This window comes from Cupressus sempervirens, chromosome 4 (genome assembly GCF_028749045.1).
Source record: "Cupressus sempervirens isolate cs-2001-9-10 chromosome 4, ASM2874904v1, whole genome shotgun sequence".
NCBI classification, from domain to species: domain Eukaryota; kingdom Viridiplantae; phylum Streptophyta; class Pinopsida; order Cupressales; family Cupressaceae; genus Cupressus; species Cupressus sempervirens.
In genome coordinates, this window is record NC_143121.1 from 534590116 (window position 1) to 534615031 (window position 24916).

Sequence of the window (24916 nt, forward strand, 5' to 3'; positions counted from 1 at the left end):
GTTAGTTTGTTGGATTCTTGGACATCTTAATGGTTTTTGTTTAACTTGTATGGGGTTTTGGGTTCCCTTAAATCCTGTTTATACTTTAATCAAAAAATACCTTGAGTCATTAATCTCCATTCATAAAACTTATTAAAAAATCCCAACAATAAACAAATAAAATTATGAAGTGGAATAAAACATTTTAGTTGATCACTTTGACCAAAGTCATAAATAGTTCACATACATTAAGTAGCACTTCCATTTTATTTCCTTTTGAGGTCCCCCTAAGAAAGGTTCAACAAATTATCATTGTCCCTAGGTTTAAGAAATTGAGTAGATTGAAAAGAACAAAACATGGACCCTAGTACCTAGACCTAAAGACAAAGATGTTAATGGAACAAAGTGGATATTCATGAACAAGCTGAATGAAAAAGGTGAGGTCACAAGGAACAAGGATAGATTGGTATGCAAAGGATATGCACAAGAACAAGGTATTGGTTATGGGGAAACATTTGGTTATGTAGCAAGACTAGAAGGAGTTATAAAATTGCTTGCATATTCTACTTAAGAAGGATTTAAGGTATATCAAATGGATGTCAAATGTAACGCCCCGCTTGAGAACCCAAGAGAAATAAACCTAATATGTTACAATGTTTACTGAACTTTTTTTTTTTTTTTTTTTTAAGTTTAAACAACATCAAGATAACATTAATGCGGAAGCAATAAGAACATACACATCAAATACACATTTGCAATCACAGATACAATTTCAATTCCTCAAGGATTCCTTTACGTTGAGTCACATTTAATAATTATTAATTAATTAGTTTAAGTTCCAAGTACAATGTCTCAAGATCATAAATGAATAACAGATACATAATTGCATAAGCAAATGCATAAGTATAAACAATACAATGAAAGTACATCCAATTAATAACATCCACTGCACATGTCGCAGGGTATGTGAGAATAGATACAATACATCAGAATACATGATAACATATATGCATCATCTGAAAAGAAGTCTCTAAGATAAGAAATAAGAATGATAAAGGTACATCTTCTGCAACGAACATCCAACAGCTGGCAATGTGAAGGGGAACCCAAATGGTAAGAAGACACTACCTCTCGACCGCGTGGTTACCTAGTCAGGCTTCCACTCCCACCGTGTAGGGAAGATAATGAACGATCCACATACGGCTGTCAAACATACAACATTCCTAGGCAAGGTACCCCTAATAGCCAAAACTACCTCAAAGGTAACACATACTACTCAAGAAGATAAAATAATCCAAAAGTAAGACCACTCAATCCAATATCGACACCACAAAACCAAACAAAATACACAAACCAAGTATAAACCAATACCAAGATCATAAGATAAAGTCAATGAAAGATAATCACCTCAAGTCAAAAACCACACATCAAAAGTACAACATCATGAATCATCAATCCTCATCAATGAAAATAAATATCCATTATAAACACATCCAACAATAAGTACACCGCCAGAGGCACACAAAATCCATAAAGATCTACAGAGGAGACTCAGGCTACATACTAGGGAGTGTCATCACATGGCTGCTTGAGTTACCCTGGACTGATCTCTTAATAGAACCTAGACCCTCAAGCGTTGAGTTACCCTGGGCTGGTTACTCTGAACCCCGGACCCTCAACATCACACATATGAAAAATAGAAAGCCCTCTCAAGAAGACGAGGCACTCATCCCATTCTCATCCTTAGTCTATACAAGCACTCAAGGCATGGGTGGATCAAACATCTCTAACTTATCTTTTTAGTGTGTTTCCCCCCCCAAAAGTTTTAATTACTAGATTATCACTTATTACATAACTTGCATTAGGTTACCCTGGCACTGACCACTTTGGGTCCCGGACCCCTATGCAAGCCACTCCCAAAGTCATGTACCTAGACAACCTCTCCTAAGCACAAAAATCCATAGTTGTGTCCCATACCACAACACTCATAAAGATCAAACTTGGTTCCTTAACAGGCAACCTGATAACAAGATGGTTCTCCCATCCAAGTACACATAATTTCTCCACAAGATAAACCTCATAAATATAATCTCCAATATGAATCACAAAACACATCACAACATCTAGTCCCATAAATAGTATACAAGAAATCTCACAAAACCTCTGGTGTACATCCTAGACTAGTCAACACCTACTCGACTCCAAAATCCGAATGCATAGATATTACAAACAAACAATACAGTTCATAGTTGGGTTTGATTTGAAAAGACATAATAGAGTAAAAAATAACGTCTTCAATTTGCATTTCAATGAACATTTAAGTGTATAAGATTCTCAGTTTATCTCACCCAATAACCCATTCAACTATTCGACTCAAATATATATAAAGTTATGCTCATGATAAAAGTCAATTATTTTTTTTAAAAAGAATAGTCTGAGTGTGCCCATTTATTTCTTCAAGTTATAAAAATAACGCTTTACTAATTTCAATCAAGTCATAATCATTAACAATAATAGATGAGTTTACACATTCGTTAAATAACTCTCGGTATTAATAATTCTTAATTAAATCCAATTTAATTAAGTCAATTATTAATTTTATTAAAACATCTTTCAATTATTAATAACTAATTTAGTTATTAATAAAAATTAATGATAATATAATTTTAAAATTTAATAATTAAAATTTTATATAATTAAAATTTAATAACTTAAAAATTTAACACAATTTAAATTTAATTATAATTAAAATACAATAAAAAAAAATTGCATATACTAAAAAGCGTTTAAAGCCCGTCGGCTTTCCAAAACTGGCCGTAGCCTTTACTGAGCCGGTGGCAGCTCTGCCGTAGCAGGCTGCTGCCGCAGTAGCAGTACATAATACTACTACTGTTGCAGCAGTCCCTGTTGCGGCAGCAACTACGCCGCCTAACCAAAAAGGTAAGGGGGGTAGGGGGTGGGGTAAAACCCGCCCCTCCCCAATTTTTTTAATTTTAATTTTTAAAAAAAAATTTAATTTCATTTAAAATTTAATACAGTTAAATATATATGTTTTAAAATTATTACATAAGATATTTAAAAGTAGTTTGTAATTTTATAATTTTTATTTTATTAAAATTAATGATATTCATTTCAGTTAACTTCATGATATTATATATATATTAATAATTTTAAAATTATTATATATATATATATATATATATATATATATATATATATATATATATATATATATATATATATATATATATATATATATATATATATATATATATATATATATATATATATATATATGATAATATATTATATACATATATATTTTAAAATAACATGTACATTATTATTCTGATAAAAAAAAAATCAAATTTGACCATTCAAATTTCTAATTCAAAATTTTCTTTTTATTTCAAACTCTTTCTCGAATAAATATCGTTCTTAAAGTCTATTAGAAAAAGGACAACATTTATCTTTTAATTCTCAAACCCAATTTCAAAATTCAATAGATTCTCGTATTTAACTAATTTCTTATTCAAATACAATCCTCTAAAATAAACTCAATGAAGTATTCATCTAAGTCATGTACAGATATTTCTCAAACGAGAACAATATTGCATACCAGAAAAACAACACATGCAAAAGACACGGAGCAAACATAAACTTGAAGAGTGAAACCCACTATACAGTCAAGCCACGAGATCCTACCTGGATCTGATGCTAACCTCTGACAACTAGATGCAAATTCCTACCGCAAGCAAAATCTTTCAAGCCACGTAAAATTCTTTTCTTTCCAAACCCTTCGAATTGCTCTCCATAAACCTGTGTGTGCCCTGAAATCTATGTTGTGCAATAATGACCCGAAAACCCCTAATATAGAATCTAATTACCTTTTAGGGTTTCTGTCTCCACAACTCTAAAATTACAATTATTTAATTTAATTAATTCTTTCATGCACAATTAATTTCCCTTTTTAATTAAGATATTCTTTTATCATTCCTTTCATGCACGTTAAGTGAATCATTAAATTACTTTATTTAACTATCCAGTTGACTTCACTTTAAATTAATTTATAACTTTAATCTCATGCGCACATTATTAAAATATCTTTATTCAAGTTCACATGTTTTATTTTTTTTAAATTAATTTTCTATATTTTAAACTCATTCATGCGAACTTAAATCATTTTCATAATTTAATATCTTTTCACTTCTTAATTTATTTTTGAATGTTTAATTTGATAAATATTTATTAACCTAAATAACAATAATATTTAGCATTTATTTAAAAATGTACTCTAAATATATTATTATTATATTAAATAAATATTATCACATTCTAAATTTATTCTTAAAACTTTTATCTTCAAATTCAATTCTTTATATTTAATTAATTTCTCAATTAATTAAATATTAAAATGTCATAATAATTTTCCAATAAATTAAATCATTAATTTAATCTTTTAATTAGACTTAATTAATAGAAAATTCATCAAAGACTCACAAAACAACATAGGCACAAAAATACTCACGGGTTTAAAAAAAGTAGACAGTCGATTACGAGTCCTCCTTGCAGGACAAGTATTATAGGCTTATGGCTAGGATTGGACCTGATCATTATCTTCCCATTCTCACCATTTGAGTATTTGTAATAGGGCATGCTCATCTTGGCAATTCACGGAAGTCGATGCCCGGTACCTGCATCCTGCATAAAAGACGAGCATGTACATGTATATAATATATCTAAACTAAATAGGCAATGGCGGGGAGTGGTTCATCGTGTAGATCCCGACTAGCAGGTGACTACGACTCCCTCCCTTAACCACATCAAACACGTCAAACAGAAAGATAAACTAAACACGCGCACCATACACATGCACGTATGGGGTAAGTATCGTAAAAATCACAAGTCTAACATCAAATGCGTACATATAATAATGCATCTCTATTAATACAACATAATCATCATTAAAGACATCATGTTAACATTTTTATGAAAGAAACCACATTTACTAACTAGGAATCATCAAAACATCATTAACGTCATGTGAAATGAAATCAACTAAACAATTATAACCGATATATTTGTAATTCAAGACATGAAATAATATTATAATATTGTAAATCCAGTATCTCTAAAACTAATCAATGCATAAAATCAGCCTAAGGAATTTGACAATGATAACAGAAATGCGAACTAGGGTCAGGCACTACATCAAATTTGCATTTATGACTGGAATATACTTGAAGAAGAAGTATAAATAGAGTAGCTCGAAGGATTTGTAAATCCTAGCAAGAAAAATATGGTGTGTAAGATGTACAAAGCTCTATATGGTTTGAAACAAGCCCTTAGAGCATGGTATTAAAGGCTGCATAACTGCTTGGTGAAGATTGGTTTTGTAAGAGCAAATGAAAATAGTTATATGTACTTGAAGACTAGCAAGAAAAATGAGGTATTGCTATATGAATTTTTTGTTGATGATATCATATTTGGAGGCAAGGAAGCATTGTGCAAGTCATTTGTTGATGAAATGAAGAAGGAATTTGAAATGTCAATATTTGGAGAGATCAAATTCTTTGTTGGCTTACAAGTATATCAAATGAAGCAAGGCATCTTCATTACTCAATCCAAATATACCAAAGAGATACTGAAAACTTTTGGAATGGATGATTCAAGACCAATGAGTACACCTATGTCTACTAGACATAAGTTATCCAAGAATGACAATTCTACTAATGTAACTAGACATTATATAGATCAATGATTGGAGAATTGCAATATGTTGTTCATATCAGACTTGATATTGCATTAGTAGTTGGGATAGTTGCAAGATTCCCTGCAAGTCTTAATAAAAATCATATGATGGCAATGAAAAGGATACTGGGATATCTAAAAGGAACAAAAGACTATGGATTTTATTACAAGAAGAATTATGGGTTTGAACTGCCGGTATTTACAAATTGTGATTGGATAAGAAATGTTGATGATAGAAAGAGCACAAATGGAGGTGCATTCTTTCTAGGGAAGAGGCTGATTTCATGGACAAGAAAGAAGCATAATTACATTTCCCAATCAACAACTGAAGCTGAGTATGTGGTAGTAGCAGTGAAGTGTTCAAATATCATATGGATTAAGCAATTGTTGAAAGGTAGGAAGGAAGAAATTATAGATCTAGTGGTTATCTATTGCGATAACACTAGTGCTATTAACATATCAAAGAATCTTGTAATGCACACAAAAAATAAAGCACATTGTTATCAAGTATCATTACTTGAGAGAGCTAGTTCAAGACAAAGAAGTGTAATTGGAATATGTGAACACCAAAGAGAAAATAGCTGACATATTCACTAAAGCCTTACCTAAAGATGCTCATGAATATCTTTGAAGTAAATTAGGGGTGTTTCCCCTAGACAAAGCAACTTAAGCAAAGATGGTTCTTTGCATCAAATGTGTTGATCAAACTATCTTACAAATTGATGCAAACATTTCTACTTTAGGAGTTACTTAAGGTAGTAGTGAGGAAGAATAAAAAAATGATGGATCAGTGATGCACGATGACAGATGAAGAATTTATAATTGATATGAAGGTATCTACATGAAACGATGTATGAGTTGAAATGTCTTTGGCATTGTTGTTAAAAAGGGAGAGATTATTAGAGAGTTACCATAAGTAAGTAAGAAAGAAAGGTTATCCAATAGAGAGATCAAAATGATAGAGGGAGATAGTGAAAGCCATTGCAAGACAAAAGAGGGAGAGATTCCTAGAGGGAGTTCTTACATATCAGAGTTACAGAGATGAGAATCAGAATGAAACTAAGGATATTGATGAAGGTCTTATACATTGAAGGTGTAGCACGAGACAATAAAAGTTTTGCATTATAGGGTAACTTGAGGTGTTTCCATCAATGCCAAAGAGGGAGATTGTTGGAAACTACAATTGGAACAATCGTTATGTTGTCATTGATGTGAAACCTATTGGTGAGACAATTTTCTATTTGATCTAAGTGTCATATCAATTTGATTGATGAAGAGAATTTGCGAAGTTGTTCATAACAAAAGTATCTAGAGGAAAGGTTGATTTATGAAGAGGAAACTACAAATGAATACTTGATTAGTTGGACTTTGACAAGGTAAAGTGATTGTTTAAATCATGTTGCAAAAGGAGAAGACGATCTAATGTTTGAGTCTCAAAGGTGTGATCACATACATATCAAATGCATAGGCTTGACCAAGCAATAGAGTAGAAGGTTAACAAATTTAAAGTTCATGCCAAGTGATGCCAGTGTCGACTGAGCACCAGAACAAGCTGAGCACAATTATTATTGATCGAGCATTACTATCGATTGAGTGACAATGTATGTGCTGAGCAAAGGAGTTTAGTAGCGACTAAGTAACCCAGTGATGACTGAGTGTCAGAACATAGTGTTGCCGAGGGATAATATTTTAATTGTTTATGAGAAATTGTAACTTCTAGCCAACTAAGTTGATTTCTTAGAATATGGAAAATATATTGAAGATAAGGATAAATGAGCTTGATCATTTAATGCTAGGAGAGGATTAGGTAAACAACCTAAGGATTGGATTCCAAGAGAAGTTTCTAGAAAATAAGAGGATAAATGAAATGGTGATTAGATACATTATATATGATGGATCTAATCGTAAACCATAAGATCTACGATGATGATTAAGCGAAAAAAGATTAGAATTACCTATTTAAGGAGGTACAAGGGTGAAATTTCAATATGTGTAGAGAGTAAGATGTTCTAGAAAGTTTGAGAGTTGTTGTTGTTATTAACTGGTGAATCTAAGTAGAAGGCTGAAAAAAGTTGAGAAGAAGTGAAGGGTGATTGCTCGAAGGGCTACCAAGCAAGTAAGAGATTGAGATGACAATGGAGGCCAGATAGTGAATCAATTTATGAGAGCTGAATTGAGATCTATACATGCAAAATGAGTTGTACTTAATAGATCAAAACCTGTTGTTAATTTCTAACCATTGTAAATAGTATTTGAAATCCTTTAATCAAGGTTGACCTAATAGTCATATGTAAATCCTTCAATAGGGTGACATTCTAATGGAATGTTTTAAAGTACTCTAACAAGGCCACTCCTAACAAGGTGATTAAATCCTTTAACAAGGTTACATTTAACAATGTGTTTTGTAACAAGTCTTTAACAGGGTTGGCTCCTAACAGAACTCACTTCAGAAGAGTGAAAATTAGTGACATGTTGATGGTGGTTTTTCCCAAATTGGGTTTCCACATTAAATCCCAGTGTCAAACTTGTGCAGATGTTGTTTATGGTGTTTTACTGATTAATGTTTACATTATGCAAGTTTGTTATGATTAGGATAGCGGACAACTAGTTGATGTTACTAAAAGTTGACTATAGAGATTGAGCTATGGAATGATAAGGTCTGAAGTTGTTTAAGTGTTTGTTTGTTCAATTAGTACATCGGGACCTTGGATAACTGATTCACCCCCCTCTGAGTTATTTTAAATATTCTAACAAATAGATCCAAATAATAACTTTAATTTTTATTCATTTCATATTAGATTCATACACAGCATCGATTTTACATAAAAATCTCCAATATTAAGCAATAAATTTACACATTTAAAAATATTTATCAAACCATTCTTTCCCTTCAAACAATTAATAACTTAAAGCCTATTATTACCACATACTTAAATCAAACTTTTAATACTTTTTTGTGAATAATCTCTTTTGATATTTAAAACAATTAAGATTTCATTTATATGGCTTCAATTATTTTTACAATCCATCTCACACAAAAATGACTTCAACAATATTTTTTTGTGTGTGTGATGTAGATTTGGATTGTAAGACTTTTAATTTGAAAGAGATTTGATCTCTTCAACACATACACGATAAGAAAATATGAAGATGAGTCTCAAACACTAACTTTTATTTATATTCATTTTAGTTTAGATCCATACACACCATCAATTTTACAAAAAATCTCACAATATTAAACAATAAATTTATACATTTCAAAATATTTATCTTACAATTCTTTTTCTGTCTCCAAATAACTAAAAACTTTAAACCTTTTATAACCACACACATACATCAATTTTTAAGTACTTTGCTATGAACATTTTCATTTGACTTTTTAAATTAAATTAAGATTCTATTTATACGAGTTCAAGTATTCATACAACAAATCTTGCACAAAAATGACTTGCACAATAAATCATTTTTTTTTGTATGATGAAGGTTTGAATTAAAAGACTCTTAATTTGAAAGAAATTTTTATTTTTAGATCCATATGCACACCATCAATGTTGCAAAATATCTAACAATATTAAACAATTAATTTATACATTTAAAAATATTTATCTTGGCATTCTTCTTTTCTCTTCATATAACTAAAAACTTAAAACCTTTTATTACCACATACATACATCAAAATTTTAGTATTTTGTTAATGATTATTTTCATTTATTTTTTAAAATAAAATAATTAAGATTCTATTTGTATTACTTCAATTTTTTATACAATGAATCTTGCACAAAAATGACTTGCACAATAAATTATTTTTTTTTATGATGAAGATTTGAATTGAAAGACTCTTAATTTGAAAGAGATTTGATCTTCAAGACAAGACATGAAAATATCAAGATGAGACTCAAACACTAACTTTTATTTATATTCATTTTATGTTAGATTGATACACACCATCAATTTTACATGAAAATTCACAATATTAAATAATAAATTTATACATTTCAAAACATTTATCTTACCAATTTTTTCCCCTCTACATAATTAATAACTTAAAACCCTTTACTACCACGTACTTTTCCTACTTTGTTGCAAAAATGACTTCAATTATTTATACAATCAATCCTACACAAAATGACTTAAATAATAATATATATATTTTCAAAAAAATATGATGAAGATTTGAATTCCACTTTTTTATGGACAATACAACTTTACTATTATATATTTATCTAAACATTCTTTTCTTCACATATAATTATTTACAACCTTATATTGTCATATATGTACATCAAACTTCTAACACTTTTTTCAAATATTTTCTTTTCATACTTTTAAAGTAACTAAGATTCTATTTATATGTCTTCACTCAACTTTGCTATTATACAAAAAAATCTAACATTCTTTTCTTCACATATGATTATTTACAACCTTATATTACCACATACATACATCAAACTTTTAACACTTTCTCCAAATATTTTCTTTTGATAGTTTTAAAGTGACTAAGATTCTATTTATATGCCTTCAATTATTTACCCAAATACCTTTTAATTTAAAACATATCTTGTTCCTTCAAAGGTCAACACTGAAAGATCAGCAGGGGTCTCAAATGCCACCTCAGCCCAATTAAAAAAGCCAAATAATACCAGAGAAATGCAATAGTTGTCAAGCAAAAGTTGACTCCAACTACTTTAAAAAACTATTTATAAAGGAATGGAAGGTATCTTGTATATTTATGGAATGTAGAATGAAGTACATTCCAAATTTCCAATAGTCGCAATGGAAACACGTCACGAAGACGCCATCTGAAAAATGACAGATGTGGCAAAGCTCAATACGCGAGGGAATTCCTCGGGAACAAGTACCTTTGATTGCACCCACATCACATCCATTATCCCACCCTCATCTCTCACCCCCATCCAACGCCTCTTCTTCCATTGGGAATTTGACGAGGAAACCTCCGCCGCACGATCATGGTGTCCCCCACACGCCACAGCTTTTCGGCGATGAAATTCAAGATTAATGTCACCTCGTCGGTTGTGAGCGCCTCGAGGACCTCTGAACCGTCGATCTCTCAACTTGGTCGACAGATAATGGAAAGGTTAAACTGCAAAAGGCAAGGATACGAGTGTGCGTCGTTCTTCGCTTCGGTCGGTTTGTTTGGTTGTGCCATCACTTGCATCAAGATTTCGTTTTCTTGTTGAAGCTTTCTCTCGTCTCCGGAATTTAACGTGGCGTAGGGTTTGGAATTTCTATCAGTTTTTCGTGGCGCAAAAACCGTAAGTGATTGACTATCTTTATGTATGCTATGTTTGTTGCGATTTTGCTCTTTGACTTGTGATCTTAAATTTCAGAGGAACATATGAAATTAAGCATAAGTGAGAGAATTGAGTTGAAAGAAGTGTTTTTGAAGCTTTTACAACTGAAATTTTGATTTTTGATTTTTGTTTTCCATCGGAGTCTGTTGATTCTGTACTGGAAATTGGAACTCTTTTATGACACATGAAGTTTTGTGTGGTATTTAAGCCCCTGGCGTTAGTTTAATTTGATTGAAGATCTTAATTTTATGCTTTTAATGAACTTCACCATGACATATCAATTTGTGGTGCATACGAGCTCCGTGTTTTTCCTCTAAGGTGTCTTAAACCTTGAGCGCGAAGCATTAGCAGGCAAATAGTCTCATGAAGGTTGAGGAAAATAGTAGAGTTGTCTTTTCTTTACAAGCTTTAGAAGCCATAATAGTATCGAATCCTTTTTCTGATGTTAGGTCTTACCCTGTTGCTTGCATATTGGGCGAATGATTTCTACGAAAATTTTCTTTTTGATATTTGGAAATTGAATGTTACTTAAAGGTTTTATGTGGTGTTTTAGCTGTGCGTTTGGTTAATTTACTTCAAGATCAATTTCTGGTGCATATTAGCTCCGTGGTTTTCCTCTAAGGTGTCTTAAACCTTGAGTAGGAAGCATTAGCAGGGAACTAGTCTCAATAATGTTTTGAATATAGTAGAGTTGTCTTTTTGTTAAATTTGCTCCAAGATCAATTTCTGTTGCATATTAGCTCCGTGTTTTTCCACTAAGGTGTCTTAAACCTTGAGTAGGAAGCATTGGCAGGGAACTAGTCTCAGCAAGGTTTTGAAAATAGTAGAATTAACTTTTCTTTACAAGCTTTAGAAGCCATAATAATCTCGAATCTTTTTCTGATGTTTGGTCTTACCCTGTTGCTTGCAGATCGGGCAAATGATTTCTTATTTGCAGTTGATAACAGTTATAGTTGGGAACATGAGTTTGTTTTCTTTATTTAAGATGAATGGTTTTACCGCAGTTCTTTTTTTGAGTACACCATGTCAGAATCTGAGCTGATGTTTGAGATGAGCTACACCACTCATTGTCTCAGAAAACTGCATTGATCTCTCTGCCTAGATTGATCCCAATAATCTATAGTCGTTTGTATAAATTGCAGACTTGTTTCAATATGTAGCCGTTCATTTAAAATTAAAGTTCTCAACTGTTGTGTCTGCTTCACTCTTCGTGGCTCAATTTCCAGGGATTTCTTTTTTCATTTATGAAGGTTTCCCTATTTTGAAGGAATTACTGACTGATCAACACCATTACATTTACATTTGGCCACTTTTAAACATTCATAAAACTTGTGAAATGCATAATGGAAGCCACAGATCATTGTAAGATCTTGATAATAGAGAGGATAATGTGCAGGTTACCAAGGGATTTTAGTGATTCATTACCTGTAAACGCATAACCTGAGAAAGAGGGTGTTTCGAAAAATTCAAAAAAGAAGAGGGGCATGGAAAAATCACGCGAGGAGGAGTTTTGAAAATTAAGATGTCGTTGAACATTGATTTGGAAGTACATCATGGACATCATCAAAACCAGCTGGTTAAGTTAGGTAATTGGAGTGTTTACAACATGTTAAAACTTCCTAGAGGCAGGTTTTTTCCAGGGACATAATCAGCGTGAGCGAGATATCTATTAACCTTTTAATCTGTCGTTTTCAGGATAGCATGAATTCTAACAGCTTGTAAGGATTACCATTTTTTTAAAGTAGAGGGGGAAGCTCCTTTTTAACAAAACAAAACTATAGAAGTCTAAACAACTGGTCAGTATGCAATTGATGCAGTAGAAGGCTGGTGTATCGCCAAAGAAGATGATCAAACCCTCTTCTAAGAGTTACACAGCGAAAACATAGCAAGATACAACTGAAAATAACTTCTTTATTAACAGAAGATCCAATTGCATCTATTAAACATCAAGCATGCCGGGCTGTAAGGCCTTCCTGATTATGGCCAGTACAAAGATTCTAGATCACAAACCAACTCTATTACAATTAACTTCATAATGATCTTTGTCCTTTTCTTGATAACCTCCCCTTGCTTTCTCATTCCTTCTCAAGATACAACTTACATTACATAACTAGCCATCAAGACAAGCAGGTTGGCTCAAAGATTACATTTCCTAAAACAAGAAACGTGTCACACAATCTAGGACTGATTCCTTTACATCAAATGAAAAAACACATAACTCAGCACAAGAGAACTAGCGACCTTAGATATAAGTCCACACATGATCCAAGAACCCACAAGAAAAACCACAAAACCTCGCCAGCGAAGACGAAAATTGCATAAGCAAATTATCACACATCGCCTAATGAGCCAACAAGGAACACACCACTCGAGAATAATGAATTAGATCTCCATGCATGCAAAACATAAAGACATGGGGACCATAGGAAGATTATCCATGATAGCTCCTCGTTAAGAAATCAAGTTCACAAAAATTGGAATGTATGATCCAATGATCACCACCACAAACACTCAGACTGGATCTGGAAAACATAAAATAAAGCAAACTGTTTTTGGATGATGCAAGATTGCCAACAACCCAAATACTCCTACATCAACAATACAAATAGATTTAAATCAAACATTAGGTTCTGTCCTTGGGTATGGGTACAAGGCTAATCAACATTTCTACACAATACAAAATATTTCTATATTCTTTTCCTTAAAAGCTAGCACCTACAAGTCACAACAACTAAAAAACACTTATGCCTCCTAGCCAAAACTTGGAATTGTATTTAAACTATAGTTACCAAGAGACTCGTACTCTAATAATTGATACTTTTCTCCCATCTTGGAAACACACCTCTATCTTGAAGACCTATATGAAGTTGTACCTAGACATTAGGAGGCTTTTGACAAAGTTTCCTTTCATCTCCTATAGGTCTTCTTTAAGTATTCCTTAAAAAGGAGGAAACTTCCAATAAAGGTTTTTTAGACATGTCACACAAATTACTTCAATTTTTCTTTAAATGCAGATATGTGGTTGTTAAACGTTAAACTAACTAAACAAATACACATACAATTGTAATTATCTTTGGTGGGAAAAAAATTCCTCATTAAATTTTAAAGAGGTAAGAATATGAAGCAAAGCAATAACAAGGCTTAAGATGCATATACCTATTGACGTTTTATGGTCATTGGGAAGGACTTCTATAATTTGGGTTTAAAAATAATGGGATTCCCCTCTTAAATTCTTTGACATATCCAAGTGATTATGGTTTGAAATATTTTATTTCTAACAAATTGACAATAATAAAATATCAATAATATTTTTTTAAATTTTAATACTTAATATTATTAATTTTTATTTTGATTTTTAAGTGTTTTAGTATGTAGATTTTTTAAAGATATCCATTTTTTGATATAAAGTTGTCTCCAAGTACTTGTCTCCAAAAATTGTCAACAACAAATATTAATAATTAAAATGAGAACTGTACAATAAATGTGATATTGTTATCAGGATTCAAAAGTGTAGTTTTTGAGTGAAACATGGGTCACTTAGATGTAGTTAAGCGCCCTTGAGCCGGAGTAGTATTGGGATGGGTGACCTTCAGGGAAGTCTCGATGCTTCACCTTTGTGAGCACCACCTAGATGCAATGGGTTCTAAGTGTTCCATTCATTCTCATGAGAGATGGGTTCTTGTGACCACTTCTCATGAAAAATGGGTCAATGTGTTTGGTTCATAAACTACACAGTTGAATTTTGGTAGCAATTGTTAATGTTATGTCCGGAAATAAAGATAAACGATAATAAAGAAAAATAGAATCAAAATAGGCACAAAATAATTGAATCAAAATAGGCACAACCTATAGAATCAATAGGGCCTCTGATCTTAGAGCTCTTGGTTGTTAGTCCCCCTGGCCTTAACCTGTCAAATTCTTTCCTAACAAAGCGAGTGATGGACGATACCCTGATAGATACCTATTAAGGGCTTGGGAAAACCCTTTAGCTAGAATGGAAAAACCCAACAACACCAGAAAAATATTTCTTTTATTGATATAATAATATTCAAGTACAATGCTTTCAACTTGATACAATATATCATTACACTAAACAATCACATATATAAACTGAAATGAGAGACTTTTCATATCACACCCGAAGGTCTCTTCAATTTCCAAAATAAAGGACTCTTCATGTTTTCAAATGCATGACTCTTCACATGCAACATGTCTCTCCAAATAATATTATCTCAAATATTATCATAAATATATTCTCCAGCTGTTGACACAATATTAGTTCTGTTTCAATGTATGGAAAACCTAGAGATAAAGATTTCTATCGTAGCTACAATCTCTAACACTCCCTCTTAGCAAGAGAGAGATCTTTAGTATGACAGATACACATAGCTACAGCAAATATGTCAATAAATTCTCATCACATAGGTTCTCATAAAAACATGTTATCCCAGCATATCATAATTCGCCATAGCATAAGATTAACGTCACGGAGTCACATACATGACTTCCACAATGCCTACTCATAGAGGGTGGAACGAGGGCTTTCACTTCAAACTTCTCCTCGAAAAGAATGCATTTCCACCACGCCTCATCGCAGAGGGTGGAATGAGGGCTTTCACCTCAGACTTTTCCCTTAGAAGAATGCATTTCCACCAAATTCCTTTTTAACCATTTCTGTGGTACCAAACACAATCACAGGTTCATCTCTTGATGTGGTATACTGCTCCTGACCTTCCATCCACAAACACAGTAAGGTGTCCAAAAGCACCTGTTCATTCACTTGGCCAAAATGAGGTATAAGATGCCAGTAAACTGTCCCACCTCTGACAAAACTAACAGCCAGATAAAGGCATATCCATGATGCATCTCGGAGGATCTTTCATGATATCTGGACCATCCATCTTTAGCCCAAACATCCAAATCGGTAGCCTCGATGCCAATCCCCAGGTATCAGAAGTTTGATTCTGCTTAAATTAAAGCAGGATCAAGTGCCAAGCTTCTCTTTTCATTGCCACCTCTCTCTCTAATTTCCTGTGCTGTCATGTATTACTCGAGTGGAATCCCAAACTTGGCTCAGTTTGTCTAATCTGTTGATCTTTTCCACAGTGGCTAACTGTTCATCGTTCTCATTGGCTTTGTTCGGGAAATATTAAATTTCTGCTGTAAATGCTTGAAAGCTCTGTTGTAGACACTTGAAACCAGCTTTTATACTGCCCTTAATGAGGATAGAATGCTTGAAAGTATTAGAAAATTTATTGTAAACTCTGTTGAAATTGAACAAAGGAAAACCTTCAATGGAGCTTGGAGAAAATGAATGAACAAGTTTTTCTATTGTTGCTCCTAAAATAAATCTTCTTAGAAAATGCATGTCTTCTAATTACCATTTCCATTATTTTTACAAGAATGCTGCAATGCCTTAGTGCTTGCCTTATATGTAACAAAAACCTGCTCCATTTTGCTGAGGCGTGACCCTCGAGTATTTTTTAAAGCCTCGGCATTAGTTTATAGCCTTGCATTTCAATCTACTACAAGGTCAATCTTTAATGTTTTGGTGAAACACAACAAACACTTCCCAACGTGTTATTATGATTAGTAGGAGATATTTTTCCACAACAAGTCAAATTATGACATTGCTATCAGAATCTAACTGTGTAGTTTTTGAGTCAAACTCATTGACCCATGTATCACGAGTAGTGGTTCACACATGAATCCGTCTCTCATGAAAATAAATGGAACACTTAGCACTCATTGGATCTAGGTGATGCTCATAGAGGTGAAGCACTAGGACTTTCCGGGAGCTTAACTACGGAGTTCCCTCCATGGTTAAACTCACTCTTCTTGCATAGTTTTAAGTTGCAAAGTTTTAAGCAATTCAATTTTTTAAAGTAGCAAGCCAACTATTTTTGACAAATAGCATCCTTGAGGACAAATATTAAAAATCTCATACGGAGTTCCCTCCACACAATATTATGAGTTCCATGTCCTTTTATGATTTTTATTTTGTTTTTAAAAACATCTGGATTAAGTTTACTCTTGAGTGTGTATAAGCATTGGAGATTCCCGACTTCTTTTAGCAACTTCTCGGAGCATATGTTATGACACATGCCAGTTGTCTGGTTTTACTTAAGCAATGTTGTCAACCCTTCAATCTTTTAGCACACCATTGTTCAGGCATGTGCTTAGGAACTAAGTGGCACTTTTTGTAAGTTTATGAGTTTTTGGTATCCTTCTTTGAGGCATGTGCCAATACTCTACGGAAACTTTTTTGTGCAATGGGGCTACACTGCATTTGAGGTCAACTTTTCATGTTTTTCATCGTTTTGGTCTTTTAGCTTGTGTTAATGGTTCAAATGTCAGTTTTCATCATCAAAGTAAAAAATTCAAACCTTCCTATACAAGTTGCTCTTCTTGGTGGTGTTTATCACATCTTAACCATACTTTGCCATGGTAGTATATTGGTCTTCTCCAATGTATTGTGATGTCCTTTTCTATGCAGACTCTCTATGCTTTATCTCATTTGATGGATTAGAAAGCTCCTTTGATTGTTCGTGCAAAGATGCGTGGTTAAATCTTCAATATGACATCCACAAACATGAGAATTGAGGATTTGACAATGACTTGCAAAATGAGAAATGGACATGAACTGATTTAAAAAATGTATCTACAACATGATTCATGTTATAATTTGAGGCTTGCTAGTACCAATGCTAGGAGCAGATAGTAGATTGGTTACTGTAGTTGGCTGTTGTACTTTGAACATTTTCAATTTTGATTGTATTTAAAAGTCATATATTGTAGCACATGTAAACTTTAAATTATGACAAAATAATAATCCAAATATAACTGTGTTACATTAATTCATTCTTTATGCAGCTGATGCATTACTTTAAGTTTGCTTTTGGGTGTATTTCTGTAGTTTTGTTTTGTTCAGTCTTCAGTCAAAATTGTGTGTTGCATAGTTTTTGCTGAGTATGAGATTTCTAATATTTGTCCTCCAGGATGCCATTTGTCAAAAATAGTTGGCTTGCTACTTTAAAAAATTAAATTGCTTAAAACTTTGCAGCTATCAAGAGCTAGAATAACTGCAAAGAGGATATTTTTCCACGATCAATCATTGTTAATATCCCAAAAGCTACTCATCTATGTGTAAATTTGTATAGGATTTAATTCCAGTATTCAAGCATTTTGAGATCATTACACAATCACTGTTTAAATTTTGAAGGAACGAACATTCAATAAGTGTTTGACCTGTATTTGCAATGCGCATTTGTGCAACCAAGGAGCTTTATTGTTGCCTTGATCTTATAAATGTCACCAAAAGTTGTCTAGGCTCTATTGTGTAAGAACGTTGTTTCAAACCTTTAATTTTTATAAATTTGATCTTCCATGGTTTTATAGAGATAGACCTTTATAACATATGACTAGTCCTAATAGTTAGCCTTTGACATTGTTCTGATTGGCCCTAACTCATTAGACCATGGATTACTACTTGTGTTTAAACCCATCTCCTTTGAATAAAATTAAACATGCATTTCTATTGGTGCTGAAAAGCTTCTTATTTAACAGAAGAATCTATATTTAACAATATGCTTACAAGGGAAGCATCTTCTTGGAAAAAACCAAAAATGCGAACATCTGAACATACACTTCAAAAGGCAGGATATCACGCTTCTGATCTGTCAATAATCATTGTCCCTTCTGCAATTAAAACCTTCTCAAAATTAAAAAGAGGAAAATACCAAAAAATAGTGATCTTTTTTTGAATGAGGAACTTCCCTAGCATAGCAGGAAAACTTGCAAGTTCCTTGCCCAGACTTGACCTGCGAGTCTTTGGAAAGTTGCTCACTGGACCAAAAATCTTGCTTAGCTTGTATAGAAGAAGTTACATCAACATGTACTCCTTGGGCCAAAGATCTTGCTTAGTTTGTATGCAAGAAATTACAAAATTGAAAATGATGTTTGTATGGTATCATTTTTCATCAGTATAACAAGTTTTTGGGTAGGTATTTAGATATGTAATGACCTTGTTCTTTCTATATGCAAACATTCCTTGTAATGGATTTAGGTGGCTCTCCCATGTTGTAGGCCCATCTTCATTGTCTTTTTTTAAGTAAAAGTGGCTAACTACTATAAGAATTTTATTATATGGAAAATAAACTGGTTCAACAGCTTATGGACGAAAGAACCAGTAAGAAAACCTCCAATCCTCTCTCAAGTACAACAGAAAAGATAATCAGCCCAACCAAACTAGAGGGCAAGAACAAGACTATGGCACCTCAATGGACATCCTTGAGGATCACGTAAACAGTGGCTGAACAAAGCTTGTTCAAGTGACCAATGCATATAGTCCAAAGGCCACTATCAATGTAAAATTTAGAATGCATACATAATACATATATATCAAGCAAAGGCATTCCACATAAGGGAAGATAGCTTTGCACTCATCAATCATAACAATCTAAAGAAGACAGAGATACATGTGACACCTGGTAGCATGGAAGAAGACGGCTGATACCTCATCTGAAACCATCTAGAGTTAACCATAACCTGCCACTGAGCCAATGTTGGATGCGTCTGACGAACCTGGACCAAAAGAAAACTTGTTGGACAAGCGTCTTCTCATCAATGCCAGAGCTAGCAACAGAAGATTTACCCAACTCCTGACCCAGAGCCACCTTTGCAGCTGTAGAATTGATGGGTTTAGAGATCACAGGCTTCTTGAACTTTTTATCCTCTACCTTGTTTGCAGCTTTAAATCCAGCATGACCATGAGGTATACTCCTTAAAATTGTCAAACTTGCTTGAATATATCATATTGGAAGAGATCCTCATCACCTTCTCAACAACATAATGCTTGCTTACATCCTAATACTTTAAAATGTTTATCTTCACTTTTTTGATCCATAGGAAAACTGCTTTTATTTAAAATACTTAGTTCCTTTTTGTGCTAATATGTTCCAAGATAGTTTTGTTTTTTCCACAAAATTGTTTTTGGAGACGAATAATGTAGGAGAAATGAAATCTAGGAGACTTAGGACCATGCATAAATAATAAATGACATAGTCTCAAGTATCTTTGATTCTTAGAGAGTCAAGAGTTTGGCTGAGTTAAGCCATCCACTTTTTTTCATCAGTTAAGATTCAGCTAGTTACAACCAAGATTTGAACCTTAGATGTCTTGGGTTACAGACCTTGTATGACTCAATCAGCCAAGTCCCTTGCCCATTGTCACCAAGTTCTAATTTGCGAATGTCAAGTTTGCTGACTTTGGTAATTTTTATTTCAGGAGATTGAAAGTGAGTGTAGGCTTGTTAATGATTTGTCGGCAGGCCAACTTGGTTTTAAATAATAATTTGTCCACTAGTCAAGTGTATTTGTGAATTCAAACTTGTGCTAAGTATTTCACAATTATAATGTGGGTTGAGTATTCATTTTAGTGATTGTTGATTTGGATGCTCCATGCCAATATTTTTACCAAGAGGCTTAGCTACATTTACCTCTCAGGAGTTATTTTCTTGTAAGTTCTCTATTTTAGGCATTTGAATTATTTTTAATTCTTTGCTAATTGAATATTAGTGGCGATACTGATTCTTTCTAGTTGTTTGTACAATACTCTTCTGAACCATGTTTTCAAATTTTGCTTAGATTGCAAATTTTATTGTTCATTTAGTTTGGTATATATAATTTATCAATTTATGTTTTAATTGACTGGTAAGGCTAGGGAAATGGTGGTCTTCTGGTCCAAACTATACGTTTTTTTTATGAATTTGATTATTGAGGGGTTTAGCCATATGCCACATAATGCCAAGTAACCTGAAGTCCTGAAGATTTATCAATAAATATCTTACGTCACTGCAATACCCTTTTTGTTTGGGGTATTTTGATTTTGTTTCAATGGAGTCTTCGGAGCACTAATATTAGATGTGTTGAACTCTTGATCACATCATTCATTTCTTAGCTGATTGAAATGATTCCCTTAAATAACTCTCCCATTCATTTGTCTCTTAATTTTCCCTTAAATGAGGAAACATATTGAAGGAATTTCGTTAATGATCATCACTGCCTTATCGTCGCTGTTAAAATACTTATTTTGGGTCTTCATGATAGTTAGCTTGACATCATAAATTCAACTTTTCTTAATTTTATGTATTTGATGTCTTTCATATGTGTCTACATTTTAGATATTTCATTAAGAATATACTAATTTGAATCAACTTGGCTGCCAATTCTGAAATTTATTGACAGAATTATTTAGTGCTTTAAAGTTCACAACAATAGCTTAACTCCATTGTTAGTTACCATATGAGTGTATATATGTAAAATAAAGAGCTAGGATAGGAATGCGAATGTTTTTTGATATTGATGGACCTCTTTGGTTCATCTAATAATCTTAGTAATTGTATTATAATCTAGGAGGAATGAAATTTTTCACAAGAGCTCGTGAAACTAGAAAAAGCTTTGGCCTACTGTCCATATGCTTATGTTTGAACTTGAGAAAGAGCTGTAGATAATAAGATGACCAACATTATTTTGTACGTCCAACAATTCATGTGCAAGAAGATCAACTGCATTCTAAGGTAGATTATATGTGAGGCATGGTTAAAGACTTATTTTATCAACTTTTTTTAATCAAAGCACAAGTCTTGAATATTTATTATTTCTTGAAGTTTGTTTATCCAATAGCTGTGTTCTCTGTGCCTAAATCTTTCATAAGAGCTAGAGAAATTTAAAAGGCTTTGGCCTAATGTACATGTGGCCAGAGAAAAAAATGTAGAATTCAGGGTGATTTGGCTCCACATGTGCAAGAAGATCAACCGCACTCTAAGGTGGATTGCATGCATAGTCAAAGCTCAACTGCATTCTAAGGTGGATTGCATGCATGGCTCAAAGAATTATTTTCTCATTTTTTTCTTTAGTCAAAGCTTGAGTCTTGATATTTATCATCTCTTGAAACTTATCTATCCAATAGCTGTGTTTTCTGTGCCTTTTTGAACCAGTATTCGTTGACAAGAGTCTGGACATGGTCTAACAACATATTGGTTTGATGCATTTTCCTGGTTAAATATGTCTGTTCAACCTTTACGAGTGTGTTTTATTAGAGTATACAAGCATGGAACTTAGACCATAGTGAAAATGTTCATATTTACTAAATTATTGATTGGATTATTAGAGAAGGGCGTCAAAATATACACATTCTGTATTCACAAACGAGTTGGCATAGAAGTTACCTGTAGAGACATACAGGTCCTTGTCGAAGCTGCATTGTTTGAAGAGCTAACTGAGAAGAAATGGCGACATGTGAACCAGATCAAGATGTTGTCCGTTGGGGTCTTGATCTTCTTAGTGGAGATTCTTTTTCAAGTGCAGGGGATCGAATTAATGCTACGCAATTAAGTGACACTACTCTGTATGAGGGAATTAATGCCACAGAATCTCATTTTCAAGTAGAGCCTAGCAATGTAGAAAGCGATGAGGTAATTGCACATGCCCTTCAAGAAGAATTTTCTCATCTTGCAGCTGTAGAAGCATCAGGCGATTCACAGCCTGCAGAAGATCATTTACGGGATTCAATACTTGCACAGGATTGGCTTGGTCCAAGCTGGCAGATTCCTAGCGAAGGTATTTCAATGAAGATAAAACTTTGTCAAAATAATGAATTATATTTGTGTTCAAGCTTCTGAAACAAGTTACAAGATAATAGATATTGCCTTTGTGTTGCCAGCTGCACAGCAAATGGAGGAACAAGAAGAAGCAAATCATGAACAGGAGGCTAGTCCATGTCCAAGTCCTGAAAGATCCCAAATTGACTTGGACGATGCATATACATATCCTGAGTTCTCAGATGAGTATTGTACTTTGGATGGGGAAGTGAGCAAAAGATTAACACAAATGAATTCTGTGCCGGTTAGTTCATCAAATTTAACTCACTCTATTTATTGTTCATTGGCTGCAACATCAAACTTTTGAGTGTCACAAACTGAGATTTTTCCAGGCAATGGAAGAAAGGAACATGCAAATGCAGGCATTTTCTTTTCTACATTGTAATACACAAAACTTACAAAAAATGCATTTATATGTCAATTCATATTGTACATAATATTTAATGTTTAGGACTGATTTTGTTTTTCACACAATATGCCATTTAAAAGTTTAAATAAGTCTTTTTAACAAATAGTGTGTGATAACATGCTTTGCCAAGTACTAATTTTAAACCAGCAGATTAGGTAAGTTGTTCCAGTCCTCTGTTTAAATGAATTTTTGAGTTATATTACTGTTCTTCTACGTTGGTACGACTTCTGGATTGATTTTCACATGTTCACTGGCATTAGTGTCCAATATATCTATTTCTTGGCAATAGTATGTCATTGGGACTTTTTTCTTTAACTGCTGAAGCCAAATAACTCCATATTATCAGTGGCACACATTCTTGTGATTAAGCTCCTCAAACTAGTGCGATAGAATATCTTAGGTTTTATCTGTTTTGCATTGTCACATTCTTGATTTTGGTCCCCATAGTTTTGAAATGTTAATCATCATCAACTATTGGGAAGGATGCTCGATAATTTGAAAGTCAGAGAAACTCAGATGTGGTCGGAAAGGTCTACCAGTGCATCAGAATCCATGCACTGGAAAACTAACTAACTAGTAATCTTGCAAAAAACATGTACTAAAACTACTCAATAGTTGAAGAATTAATGTAACAGCTTAAAAGAAGAGATTTCTTCTCCGAGGTTCTCTGATAGTGTAAGATGAAGAGCATTGAATAGTAATGGCTATACGGTATGCTTGACGTATATATTGCTTACACATCAAGAACATAGAAAAAAGAGGTTTGAAAACTTACATGGCGAAAATTTTGGAGTAGCAAGTAATGGCAAAAATATTAGATCTGTTATCTAGCTAGCACTGTCTAACAAAAGTTTATTAACTGAGGTTCTAAAAAATGCTGGTTAAGGATTTTCATGTGCATGCTTTGCAAAGGAAGGGAAGAAATAATTGTATTTAATATCTACAAATGACCAATGTAGGTTGTTAAGTTTTTAGCCCAGAAATTGAATAAACAGCAATAATGAAGAGCACAAATAATACACAAAAGACTCAATACATTTATTCTGGGAAAACCCTCCCACTTGAATGGAAAAACCCGGCCACACCAGAAAAATATCTGTTTTCATTGATAATAAAAATGTTTTGAGTACAAGACTTTCACATTTTATTGATTTACAATATACCAAGCAATTACATAAATAGATTGCATAAGACTCTTCATCTTATATAGAAATGTCTCTTTGAGTCCAAAAATAAGATCATATTTTCACACATTAACACTTCACATTTCCATATGTATGCCTCTTCGCATGACATATGACACATGTCTTTTTATATAAGATTAATTTAAATACTCTCAGAGATTGCTCTTTCAGCTGAAGGTGACCACAATGGTCATAAATAACATATTTCCATTTTATAAGAGCAGAGATAAAGATCTCTATTGTGGCTACAAACTTCAACTTTCCCCCTTGGCAAGAGAGAGATCTTTAGTGAGGTAGACACACATAACTGCAATCAAAGGTGTCAATGATATATTCTCACCACATAACGTGTGTTATCTCAGCTTAACATAATTCACCATAGTTACTTCATAAGCACATAAAATAAGAGTCATGAAGTCAGATGCATGACTTTCACTAGTCCTACTCACAGAGGGTGATGCATCATACCTACTCGTAGAGGGTAGAACAAGGGCTTTTATCTGAAAACTTCTCCCAGAGAAGGATACAGTTCCACCATGCCTACTCGCAGAGCGTGGTCCACTGTACCAATTCACAGAGGCTGGAACGAGGGCTTTCACCTTAGACTTACCCCAAAGAAGAA

General features: G+C 33.2%; 1 protein-coding gene across 4 annotated transcripts in view; it reads left to right on the forward strand.

Moving 5' to 3' along the window:
- Positions 1-10453: 10453 nt before the first annotated feature.
- The window catches only part of LOC149562284 (OVARIAN TUMOR DOMAIN-containing deubiquitinating enzyme 12-like), a 146694-nt gene continuing 132231 nt past the window's right edge, over positions 10454-24916 (forward strand). Inside the window, exons 1-4 of one of the 4 annotated variants that reach the window (XM_089825815.1) lie at positions 10876-11003; positions 12439-12628; positions 22559-22660; positions 22764-22945. In XM_089825815.1, coding sequence (XP_089681941.1) covers positions 12565-12628; positions 22559-22660; positions 22764-22945 — 348 coding nt within the window. In that variant the 5' untranslated portion in view covers positions 10876-11003; positions 12439-12564. Of the gene's footprint in view, positions 11004-12438; positions 12629-22211; positions 22661-22763; positions 22946-24916 lie in introns of all 4 variants that reach the window. The other 3 variants (XM_089825814.1, XM_089825811.1, XM_089825813.1) reach the window with 3 other exon arrangements.